The sequence below is a fragment of the Taeniopygia guttata genome, chromosome 4 (assembly GCF_048771995.1).
Source record: "Taeniopygia guttata chromosome 4, bTaeGut7.mat, whole genome shotgun sequence".
Taxonomy (NCBI): Eukaryota; Metazoa; Chordata; class Aves; order Passeriformes; family Estrildidae; genus Taeniopygia; species Taeniopygia guttata.
Genome location: NC_133028.1, coordinates 48,780,493 through 48,793,863, shown reverse-complemented (window position 1 = coordinate 48,793,863; position 13,371 = coordinate 48,780,493). Strand labels below are relative to the sequence as shown.

General features: G+C 38.7%; 1 protein-coding gene across 1 annotated transcript in view; it reads left to right on the top strand.

Annotated features, from left to right (window-relative positions):
* Positions 1 to 13,371, top strand: part of BANK1 (B cell scaffold protein with ankyrin repeats 1) — a 131,045-nt gene that overhangs the window by 105,207 nt on the left and 12,467 nt on the right. Inside the window, exons 9-11 of the mRNA XM_004174878.6 lie at positions 1,276 to 1,366; positions 2,846 to 3,145; positions 5,979 to 6,266. Coding sequence (XP_004174926.5) covers positions 1,276 to 1,366; positions 2,846 to 3,145; positions 5,979 to 6,266 — 679 coding nt within the window. The remainder of the gene's footprint in view (positions 1 to 1,275; positions 1,367 to 2,845; positions 3,146 to 5,978; positions 6,267 to 13,371) is intronic.

Here is a 13,371-nt window from a genome sequence, read left to right as displayed (position 1 = left end):
CTGGTGGCTGCAGTGCTTCAGACTGGTATTCAGGAGATGACTGTGTAAAACAGCAGCAGGGAAGAAGGTATTCACAGTTCCCCAGAAAAACCTGCTATTTCTCAAAAATATTTTCCTCTTTCATGCAGTGAGAACTCTGTCCCTGGGCAGTGATGGTGGTTGCCAGGAGGCAGCAGGATAGTTGGAACAAACTTCTTCAGAGTCTGGCATGAGCTCCTCAGAATTATTTTCTGTGCCATGCAGAAGCGTATAACTGCTTATCAATTCTTCCTCTTGACTTCACTGTCCACTGTTCTACTAGTAATTAATCTTGCAGTCTGGATGTTGTATGGACCATGCTGTTTTCCTACCTGGTTTGGGGTTGGTGTATTCAAAGCCCTGGAGTTAAGATTTTGTGATTCAAAACTCCTGATTCATTACTGAGGGCTCCATTGTGTCTATAGAGGATAGTTTTGTATCACACTTACACAAGAATCAAGGTCCTACTGGGTTTCTTTAAAAAAACTGACAATTTTTTGAAATTCCAATTGTTTCTGAAAATTACCAAATAACAAATGTGTGTTCTATATTCTAGACAGCAGAACTGTCTGTAGTTGTGTTACAGGCTTGCTTTTCACTGGTGAGCAGAAGTTTGTACCTCTTCAGCTTGAGGAAATACACTGATAATGTTTCAGAGAACCCATTGTGATGACCCTCTTTGGGCTAATTTTGCATAGCACTGTGTGAGCGTAACAGCTTTCTAGAGGAACAAAACACCACTTTGCCACATTTGGTCTCTGAGGTAGAACTCCAAACATGCTTTGCAGTCCTGTTTCTGTTTTTTCAGCACACACGTGGCTTTTGGTACAAACCACTGTTTGTAATGAGCTCCTCAGAGATTTCTTGCACCCTTGAGCTCTTCAGTCATGTCCTATGGACTTCGTGCTTTTCTGTTGCTGATGTTTCTCTTAATCTTTGAGTTCTTCACAGCTGGGAGCAGAGTTGGGAACTGTCTGGACAGCCCAGCAAATTGCTAGGGAAAGGGAAAGTCAATGAGCTTAAATCCTTGCTGTGCAGACTTGGTGTTTGGTGTCAGAACATTGCATCCTTTCACTGTACACAGAGATACACAATCCTTTTGCCTGCAGTGTGTAGACCACTACATAGCTCCAAATGCATGATGTTTCTGTCTTCACTTTCCTCCTAGCAGAATGTTGTATATTATATCAACGGCAAAATGTGAAGGCAGGAGATGATGCTACTAAAACACATATCCTCCTTTGTTTTTCTTTCTAGAAGTATGCAGCAAGTGATTTCACTAATTGCAAGGAGGAAGACAGCAAGACTAGTGAGCTTATGTTAGGCTCAGAAGCTCCACCAGCCGTGGGTAAGTCATGTTGTTAGACAGCTCTGTTGGTACTGCTCAAATGAATGCATCATGTGATGCATCAAATGAATGAATTTCTGGGCAGAGAGGGCAAGTTACTCTGACACTTTAAATTTCCACATGTTACTGCAACTTCCAGGGAGGGCAGGTGTCCTAAATGGAGAAGGCACTTGAGGGATTAAGTCGGGATAATAAAGTTCTTGCTCATTAAGAGAGACCTCAGTGCAACCATCCCTCCTTTTAAACTCTGGAAACTTGTGATTGCCTCTCTGAACCTACAAAACTGCTGAATTCTCCAAGCTTTCAGAGAAGAACCTTCATAAAATGGGATGCACTGCCTACAGGTGCAGTCAAGTTCTGTGTGGAGGCACAGATAGTTGACATTTTACATCATTATATTCCTACTTCCAAGCATAGATTGGTGACAAGCCTGTTGATGATCTGTGTGGTCATATGCATTCCCCTTGAAAACTGCAAAGTTGCTTGTTTGCATTTACCAATGGTATTATATTTTTGCATATATCTTACAGTATCATAGATCTATGAGACTAAATTTAATCCTCTTTTTATCTTGTTGACAATTTTATTTTTTCAACTGTCTCATACATATGAAAAGGACATTTCTTACTTGCAAAGTTCAAACTGGTTGCTTTAGCACATAGAGGTAGATTATAGACACTGTAAAAACATGTTTGCTCTGATAAGATTTTCACTGTCTCTGTCACATTGTATATGAGAACACCTCAGGGTGAACACCTGGAAAAAGAGCATGACTTGTACCACATTAGGCAGGTAATGCCTCAACCTCCCATTTGAATCAGTGGTGAAAGGCAGGCTTCACCAAAGGATAACTCAGTATGGAAACCTACCTCAAGGGCTCAATAAGGTCTGCTGGCAGATTGTGTAGTTTACTCTGTTACCTTATTGAGGCTGACTATTAAAGTTTTGAAGCTGTACATAGTGATTAAAATGTACACTTTACTTTGGTTTTGGTCTGTGGGTCACTAGAGACAGAAGAGCTCTGTTTCCACAAGTCTACAGTCATGTCTCCCTTGGACAATATCTATTTCATTTTAGAGAGATTCAAATCAGCACCCAAATCTCATTGTACAAAAAGCAGTACCACAGATGTGTGAGCTAAGGCTTTATTTTGCAAAGTGTTGTATTGTGCTGCTTTGAAAGTCAGGTAGCAGAAATTCTGGAGACAGGAAAGGTGTGTGTGATTTCATTCTGACAGCCGCTCTAGAAAAGTTTAACATTGCACACACGAAGATGGTGTGTATCAGAGTAGCAAGATAAATCTTCCCCTGTTGATTTAGTAAATATTTAAAAAGCTCTTCACTGATGGTGTGAATTTGACAGCTTTCCTGCTGTATCAGTTCATAAAAGTTTTATTAGCCATTGTATTCCTTCTGTAGGAATCCTTGAAATGAGAAATGCAGTTTTTAAATGAAATAACGCTTTCTTTAATGTTAAAAGCCAAGCAGAACTCAAGAGATCAATATGCAATTGGATTGAGATGCCAACAAGAAGAAGTTGAGGTGGATGAGGAAAAGAAGGATGACCTAAAATACAGCAGAGAGGAGACAGAATATGAAAATGAAGAAGAGGAGGATTCATACAACCTTCTCAACAGTCCTGGCAGGTTGTATGCCAACGTAGGGGATGAGCTCAAAGAGAGCAGGAGAGATTGCTTTTTCTGCAAGAGGCCACCCCCTCCTCCCCCTCGAAATCTGCCTGGCATCCAAAGACAGGACAATCTGCATAATTCATCACAAGGTACGATCTTGGGAGCAAAATAACCCTGGATACAAACACGTGTAAGGGCAGACAATGTACTGCTGTAGAGATTGGTTTGGTCACTTCTAGAAGTAGCTGGGCAGAATGGCCCTGGTGCTACAAAGCAAGCTTGTGCATATGAGGCCATAATTCTGCAAAACAAGCATCTGCATGTCATCTTTGCTGCATCAAAATATTCATGACCAGGTTTGACAGGTAATACTGTGAAAAAAAGCTGGGTTCAGCTTTTTCTCACTCTACCTATCTCAAAGAGCTTCCAAAGAGTGCATGGTGTACTGGATTTACAAGAGAGTCTTGAAACAAAGATGAAGCCTGTATTTTGGTAAAGTCGATTTCATTTTTTTACCATTTTAAAACATGAAATGCTATCGTGATTTAATATACAAATATTTAATTATATTATATTTAATATACAACTTGAAGTTTCACAGGTAGACTTAATAGAAAGTGACCATGCAGAGAGAAGTAACAGCATCTTACTGCATTTTAGCCAGTGTTACAGTTATATAGAAGTAAAAAATTGTATTGCAAATTGAAAAGAAAGGCAAAAATTCTGACAAATGCTTTGCCTGTTTTTCCCTTTTTTTAATACATCTGGCCCAGAGTAAAAATCTCAAATTTTGTGTTGTGGTTTGATTAAAGTGATTAGAAACTCAAAGTACTATTGCATCTGTTTCAGAAGGGATGATCATCAATTTTTCTCATTAGGAAAAACAAGTATGCAAAATAATTCAAGCTTAAATACCAGTTTTAAATAGTTGTATACGGGAAAAAAAATTCTTCTTATTTGTTATAGACACTGCTGATAAGTGTACACACAAATTGCTTTTCAGTTTCTCCACAGCTTATTACTGTTAACTCTGTTTTCAAACTTGGTTTAACCTATTAGAGTCTTAAATTGCCATCACCAAGCACTCTGATGTTCACATAATTAGGCAGAAATAGCTTGCTATAGGTGGGGATTCATCCTGTGTTCTGCTGTGCAGGAAAGAAATGGCTGTAGATAGAAAGTCATAAGTGAATTCTAAGAGAAAGAGGAGCAGCATAAAATTAACATTAAAGGTGTGTTTTGCTTCCCACAAAACACTCAACTGCATCTATATGTGTGTGTAAATGAGGGATCAGTTTTGGCACGCGGGATATGTTGGTATAGGTTTGTTATAAATGCCTATTTTGGAATCGTTCCTATACGGCAACATCAACACAGTAATGTGACTCTCTCTGCCAGTTCTCTCTGTCTGCATGTGGGTACCAGCAGAGAAAGTTTCCTGGTGTCCTGTGCCACCTCCTGTGCTGGTAAAGCAGCGTTCATCTCTGAATGCTCCTGTGGGAATAGTTCATTTAAAACCTGCTTGAATTATTGTGTTTAGCTGTGGTTTCATCACCTGCAAACAGGGTATCAGAATTCCTCTAGATGAGGACGATGCTTCCTGTCAAAGAGGAGCTGTAATGAGGTACTGCTACATATATTCAGCCAGCTGCTTGCTTTAGGAGTTGCTGTGGAGTACCTCGAGGGCAAGTCCCCTCTACTTCATGTCTGTGTTTTGGCAGTGGCTTGAGAGTACCCCCTGTGGGAGTTGAAATAAAGAATGGCTTACAGAGAAAGAAACAGCTTATATAGTGACCTGGAAACAAAATATTGCTCATGGCAGGTGTATTAACTCCACTTGTAGTTTCAAAACATATATCTTAGCCAGAATATGTGTTTAATAGTACATACTATTATTATTAATACATCCCATTAACAATGTATCCCACCTATAAAGGTTGTTTAGCTCCTCTGAACCCATAAACAGGTAATTCTTTAAATATCAGCCAAAGGATTGAAAACACCATTAGTGACCACGGCCAAGTTTAGCAGATATACATATGTACAGGCAGTAAATTACAGCACAAGGGAAACATGAGTCAGTACAAGATTCCAGGCACCAGTAGTAGACTTACTGTTTTTGCAGGAAAGATGGGTAATCATACCAAGGAAGTTATAAACATTTATAGGAACACCAGCCTCAGTGACAGCTTCAAACTCCTAGCAGTCTGTGGATGTCTTAAGGTAAATCAGAACAAACCCAGGTATCAGGGAAGCCATCAATGCCTTTTAATGCTGTAAAAGGCAACAACTAGAGAAAAGCAAGTTTTGAGTAGTTGTAGTATGAAATATATGAAGTATAGGGAATACAGAGAGACATGGAAGTTTTTGGAGGGGGGAGTGTTGGATAGTCTTAGCATAGATTGTAAGAGGTCATACATTTTACCTACATTGTAAAGGGCTTTTCAATTTCTTTTTCACCTTGGCCTACAGTAGATCTGTAAAGCCCTCAAAACCCCGTGGGATATTGAAGAGATAGAAAACACAAAATCCAACATTTTATAAATTAAGTTTCAATTCTTAAGTAATTTTTGTAACAGGTAACAAACAGCTTGACTTTCCAGAATGCCAAGGGCCACAGGGTACCACTTACTTGGCTTAACCATGAATTACAGGTTAGTTAGAGCTAGTTACATGTTGGCATAACTCTTATGAGAGCAACTGGGGCACTCAGTGTTTCTGCAAATATATCCATTTATTTTGTGGCTAATAGCTAAGCATCTACCTTTGATAATCTGATGTAAAATGACAAGGAGGCCCTGAAGTTCGAATTATTTCTTTGGGATATCCTCTCTACTGAGTTAGATGATCAGAAAATGAGCGTGTTTTAGTTTAGAAGTGAAATGAGGTCTCTGAGCTACTTTAGGAAACTCTAAAGCTTTAAGATAAATCACAATCTCCTCTCTTTACCCTGTATATGCACACAATTCCTTCCTTTTTCAGAGAGGAATTTTGTGGAGGACAGGAGTAAAAGAGAGCAGGGTGATGGACTCACAACCGCATGCTGTGGAGAAGAGCAGGGTTCCTGTGAGGAGGACAGCGAGGAGGAGCACCCCTACACTTGTGTGGCACAGGATGAATGTGTGTACGACCTCATCCTGGGGCAGGAGGAGCACTACGAGGAGAAAAGGAAGCACTGCAGGTCCTTTATCATGAACAGGCCACCAGCCCCTGCGCCCCGGCCCATGTGCTCGCTGGTCAAGGAGGAGAACACTCCCTACATCGCACAAGGTTGGTGATGCTGCCACATAAATATTTTCTGGGAGAACGTAGACTCTTCTCTTGGTCTCTTCTCTTTGAGCAGTAACATTTTCTAAAAGACCAAGATCCCCGTTCAGCTGCTTTCAAACCAACACGTTGTTTGTTACAGTCAACCTATTCTCACCCTTCAAATGAGCTGAGAACATCTTTGAAAAATTTTCAGTTTGCATCGGAGTAAGTATCACAGTTTTTATTTAGCTTTTCAAAAACTATGACAATATGATAGAAAATGAAGAATAGCTGGTCTAGCTGTGAGTGTGTATGTTACAGCAATGGAATGTAGAATGTGCTATTTGAATTTAGCTTTCTTTCCAGCTTCTTTATCAAAATGATTTTACTTTTGCTCTGAAATAGCTCTCTTAGATTTTTTTTTTTTTTCTGATGAGAAGAATTCTCTTTTCTGGGAGAAATGCCTGTGTGAGGATTCCTCTTTGAAATACCTTTTCTCCAATTTGAATTGCTAGGAATAGGCATTTCTAGGTAGGATCATTATATTTCTTGAGGGGAAAATTATGTCTTTTTACCACTTCTGTGAAAACTGGGAAACTTTTTTTAGCCATTTCATGGAAATACAAGATCAGAAAGGATTTCAGATATCTTTGTAATCCAATTCAGACTGAAACCAAATTTGAAAGTAACAAAAGGAATTCAGTGGATATACTGCAGAGATCTCTTTGTAAGTCCCAAAATCCTTCCTGTCTGCATCTCCAGCCTCTTCAACAAAAGGCCTGCCAATGCATAAGAATAGGTGGTAAAGAACAGGCTGTCAAAGGACACCATTAATTTCCTTACTTCATGCTGCGCATGTTTTACACTAGAACAGAATTTATACTGCCCAAAACATCCTACCAAATACAGAGTAGCACCTCCTCTTTCATGCCAATCTCAGTGGATTCTTTTATTCTTCCTAGCTAGCTCTCTTCCTCCAGGCTGTCTAACTCCAGGTAAGAGTCAGAATGCATGGGCTAATGCATTATCATTTAGTTGCTCTTTCTTCAGGATATTCAGGAGGTATAAGTATAAATCATTACAGTGTAATCCAAGAATGGATGGGTATGGGGGCCTGTTACAGCTACAGAAATCATGACATGGCTGCTTTTACTGAGGTTGCTAGAGCAGTGTCTCAAATTTTGGTCCACCATCTTCATGGGCCACTGACTTGGAAACCCTTAGTGGAGATGCTTTATTTGGGAGATTGCTTTTACTGTCGTTTGTTGTACTGGAGCACTTCTGCTTTGATTATTGGCTAAGGCAGATGCTATCAGAGGAGCTGCTCTGATGGGGCTGTGGTTCCCTAAGTGTATATACATATATTCATATGTTCACATAAATAGGTTTTTTTACCTTTGCTTTAATAAGGATGTAGTGGTAGACAAATTGTTTTCCAGTAGTTCTGTGATATCAGCCTCTGGCTCATGATCCTTTGCTTACACAATTCATGAAGAAAAATGGAAACACTTCAAGAAAGCTTTAACTAATCACTCAGGTCTCTATTTTCCTGTCTATCCTGCTGGTTTCAGACCTAGAATATCTCATTTTTGTCCAAGGATTCCTGAGATAGCTAGTGAAATTTTAGGCAGAATGGTTGTATCTTCAGCTGAAATATTTGTTTCTTGCTACTTGGATTGGCAATGTTTTTTGTCCACATTGGTTAAAAAATACTCTTTCTAGTCCAGCAACATCAGAATTTCCGATTTATTATTTTAGGACTGCTTATATTTGATTAAAAAAAAAAAAAAAAAAAGATTGTTTCATCTGTATGAACTAGGAAACTTCATTCCAGTCCATCATTAAAACCTGCAGGTGTCTGCAGCCCTTCCTTTATCATTTAAACAGTGTAAAATACTCTAGATATGCATAAACACATTTTTTATCCAGTAAATAAATTGATTATGGCTTTGGAGTTTGTTTTCATCTATTATATTAAAAAGAGTATTGCAGACAGTGCAAAGTCAAATAATCAAAAAGTTAGAATTGAGGTAGTTTTACCCTTTCTCCCTGCCAGGAATACAGTAATAAGTAGGTAGCCATATGCAGCTATTTGTTTCAGATATTTTCTTTCATTTCATCTAGTGTTTAAGGTGGGTAAGCATAAAAAACATCAGTGTTTTTCATTCTCATTTTGATTAAAATATAATTTATGCCTGCTTTGAGGCCCCATGTGTTGTTTCAGACCCTCCTGTTATAAAACCTTTGATTCTGCATCCACTGAGTTTTGGGATGCCCAGTATGAAGTAACTAAGATTCTTTAGGTGAACAAAATTAGTAACACTTTACCCATTCAGAGCAGACACACCATTGATTTCAGTGGTCACTATGAGTTCTCAGAACTTCAGATTAAATCCTTAGTACAGATCAGTACTCTGATGTCAGGTATTGCAAGTTGGATTGCTGCCTTAAATGACTTGTCTGACTTTTGGCCAGGGCTTTGTTGGAAAGAGAAGAACTGTCCTGCGGAGCAACTTCTAGTTGCTTAACTGAGCCATCCTTCCCTCCTCTGTGTTCACTTTTTATTTGCTAAATGCCTTTTAATTTCTAAAACAAATTATTTAATATCCCTGTAAGAAACAGATTGTCTTCACTGCACAGTTCTGGTTGATCTTCAGAGCTGTTCCCTTCTGGCATTCAGTAAGACACAGATCCTGTGGAAAAACAGAACAGAATACGATGCCCAGAGAGGGGCTGTGTTAAGGCATTTGCTCACACATGGATCCCTATGTACTTTGGGAGTACATGGAAAGCTTCATGCCCCAAGGATGGCAGAGGCTGGTGTGATTGTGCCATGCAGAGACACAAGAGGAGCATTTTTTCTTGTGCTTTATGTACCCATAGGTGGGCTCATTTATTTGTAGGGAGAAGTAAGCATCACATACCAGAAATGCCTTTTGCCTCCTGGATTGCATGCAGGTGACTCTTTAAATTTATTTTTGTATCCATCTGGAGAAATCAAATGGCTGAATTTCTGTGAGTGCTTTCACCACATATTGAATGAAGGCTATGACATTACAAAAGAGTATATTCTCCTTTAAGCAAAAGTGGTGGTGCTTCCATGAGAGTAGCAACCAAGAAGAAAGCAAGCAAATAGCTTTCTTTGTAATAACTAGCTTTCAAATACATGGAATATCAAGTTTACACTGGGCAGAAAGCCTGGTCCCTGTAGATTACCCCACTTGGTGTTCTGCAAAAGAGGATAGGGAACAGTTGATCTATAGAAAGCAAACATGGGATTTGACAAGAGTCACTTTCAGGGCAAGATCTACACTTTAAAACCTAGGCTGTAAACAGTCAGTGATGCAAGATGTCACAACTGAACTACCACAATTTACAGTTTGAGCATCTGCCTTAAATTTGCTGACACATAAATTCTGAGAAACATGGGGGAGTTGAAAGATTTAAAACATAAATGTTCTAATCACTTTTACTCAGTTTCATTTATTATACTTTCAAATTTTAATGAACATTCAAACTGCTGTATTGAACACTGGTAAACAGACTGCATTATTAACAGAGAGTAGATTTGTTCTTTAATTTAGTCCACTGCAAGAATTTTATCTTGTGTGTGAAAGGCTTATCAGCCAGTGGAGCTGCAAGTTGGTGCCAAGTAGCTCATTGTCCAGATGGTGTGCTCTCTTACTGTGCTCCCTTACCATTCCTCAAGTGCTAAGTATTCCTCTGAAGGTTATTTCAGTGTTTTGTTCAATTGTCTGCTGCCAAAACAACTGTTAAATAAACATTTGAAGGTGTTGTATTTCCAGTTTAGAGTGCAATTTTTAATGTTCCCTATTGATACCAAGTTTGTTTGAGCTGGAAACCAAAGTCCTGTATGTAGTTGTAGGACAGATGCATGAGTTTCTGCAATGCCCCTGCCATTTCTTGAAGCCCGACCTACTAGGACTCCTTCAGGGTTAAGGATTACATTACTGTTCTGGTTTAGTCATTTATCTCTCATCACAGACCATTAGTATGAAAGGGTTTCTCTGCAGCAAGGATACCTGCCCTACAACAGCATAAATTTCCCATGCTATGGCCTTTATTTCTTTGCAAACCTCTCTCAAATCCCTGAAGGAATGTATTTCCCTTCTGTGCACTGAAAACATTTTGCTATTTAAAGATACCTGTCTGTGAGACCTCACCGTAGGTTTAAAAATTAGAAGTGGAAAAATATATTTTCCAGTTACTGTTCCAGTGGAGAATAACATTCTCATTGCTCATCAAAATCTTTCTAGTCTGGTGGATCCAGTGGATATTTTTAGGGAAGCAGAATATCTCACCAACAGGATAGACAGCATAAACCCACGGAAGTGAATAAATAAAATCTAGAACAGAACTGTTAGTGTCTTGGAAACTTATCAGGCTGATTACTGGGAAATACAATGATCACATCCTGAGCCAGTAATTCTTATTAAGCCAATTGTTTAAATGCTCTAAAGCAGGGGTTTCCAAAGTGAAGCCTCAGAGGCCATGCAAATTGCAAAACATTTATGTCCCACAGAGAGATTCTGTAGTACTCTCCTACAGTGAGTATAAAGTACTGCACTGCAGATGAATTTCATTATGTAGTCCTAACTTAAGGGTGTTTTTCCATGAATGAAATACTAGGGAGCACTGTGGCTGGCAGTTAGACTGTTTTTACAGACCTGGTTGGGAGTGATATACCAGCTTCACCCTGGTCTTCATTCAATCAGATTTTATGCTATCTGAACTTTGGTAGATTGAAACAAGTACTAAATAAGGTGCAGAGAGAGAAAAATATTTATGAGATGCTGTCTGGCTGCAAACCAAACTGTTCCAAATACCGTATTTGTAGTAAAAACATGTATAGAGTCCTTCCCTTTTTGCTTTTCTCTGCTCAAGAAAAATGGGACTAAAGAAGTATATTCAAGTTTTACACCCTGGAGCAAACACTCCTTGAGTATGTCACTGAAGTCCTTCCAGCTTCCATGATGCACTAAGTCAAAATTCTGACAAGAGCCGAGATGTGAGAGCTGTTTTCATTGTGTGTGGTAATGTAGTACACAGTACATTGACACCACCTTCTGAGCAGCACCTTGAACTAACCACTGGTGCCTCTCACTCACTCACTCACTCACTCACTCACTCACTCACTCACTCACTCTCTCTTTACTCATTCTGTAATAAGAGGGTTCTGGTATTATTTTTTATTATCTTGCTTCAGTGTAGGGAAGTCATCTTTGTAGAGTCTTCTGAGGTCCCTCTGTGATCAAAGTTGCTGGGATTCTAACAGATTTGAGCTCATATTTGTCAAACTCAGAATCTCACTGCAAATTGTGAAGGGAATTGCTGATGAGCCTATGTTTATTTTTGGACTAATATTTTAACATTGTCATTACGCCATAATTCCTTGTAAAATCATTTTGCTTTTGGTCTGACAAAATGGAGTGGTTCATTCTCAGCCAGCTAAATAGCTGTGGAAGGTGGAATAGGGATCCACTCATCCCAGCTTAGGCTGGCAATAGTCTAAGTTGGGACTATGAGTGGACGTGATGCTGTCAGTGAAAAGCCCTGGCAATGTAAAGGGAGCAAGGTGGCAGGTTGGTATTTCTGCAGGTGCACTTGGTATCACCTAGTCTTTATTCTGGTGAAAATGACTGTTGTGTGTTCTCAAAAACATCTTGAGTGTCGGGCTGCCCATTTAGGTCTGATCAGAATTCCTGTATCAGTGTAAATGTGCTCATTCATTTTCCTGCACTGATGCACTTAAGACTGCTCAGTCTTTTTTCCTTTGCATCGTCATGGTGTAGGTGTACCCAGACACCAATGTTGCCCTCACAGGACAGCTGCTGAGACTTGAGCCTTTGTTACTTGCACCATAATACCTGGATCTACCTAGATCAGATTCATGAGCCATAATGATATGCTTTTAATCCATGCCCAGCTGCCTTGCCTTATGAAAAGAAAAAAATCTGTTTACAAGATCCCATTTCCTTAGTTGATTTCATGTTATGAGTCACTGGAATTTTTTTTGTTTTCATTTTGAATATGTGAAATATTTTGTATAAATTTTGGGAGTGGTCATTAATCATCTCTTACAAAACTTACTGGTTAGCATTGCATTGATGACCTCTCTTGAGTCCTCATGCTGAGTGATGTTCAGTGTGTTAGCAAACAAAACAGACAAAAAGAAAATAGATCTAAAAAGATGTGAACAAACATCTGCAGAGTTCTCCTCTCCTGAATAATAAGCATCATTCTACTATATACCTTCCTTAGTATTCTCTGTCATTTGTCATCTCTTGCTGTGCTACATCTAATTTACAATCCAATCTCTACCAGAAAAAAGAACTTAGAGGTTTTATTTGCCTAGGTGCTATGTGTACACAGTTTAAATATTAAAATGTTTAAATAATATGGAAAAAATTGAATGGACAAAGGCAGGAGTCTCTCCCTGCAAAATATCCTAAACAGCAATTCACCCCTCCTTCTCCATTCTTCCATTAATCATGAATTAATTACATGATGATTCTAAAATTAATTAAGCAAAAACTTACTAAGAACAAGGAGGCAGTTTGCAAATCCACTGTAATTTGCAACTGAGTTGTGTTACTAAGTGCAACCCTAGTATACTAATTCATTTGAATTATCACTTAGCCATGTGTTCATTTTGTTTTCCTGTATTTAAATTTTGAATGTTTCCTAAGGAAAACAGTAATATATAATTTTGTTTGGAACATCAGCTCATTGAAGCTGATGAATAAATGCATCTTGAATTTCCTTAGCAAGCTGAATTCAAAATAGTGATATTTATTGATAATTTTTTTAATCACTGTCTTTTCTCCTTTGTGTTTGTGCTTGAAAGTGTCAAGTAAGTATGCATTAGGTATGATTAGCTCATATATTCTTTCAGAAGGTAGGTTCATCAGTCTAGCTTTGTTTGAATCACTAATGCGTAGTGGAAACTCTTGTTTCATTTTTAGAGATATGTTGCCAATTCAATAAATCAGGCAACATCCCTCATAGTTTAGATGAGTAAAGTAAAATATAAATTAGAAACCATGTCTTAGTTGATCATTGCCTCTTAGCTGATATGAGTTCTTCTCTCCCATGATCTAACTCT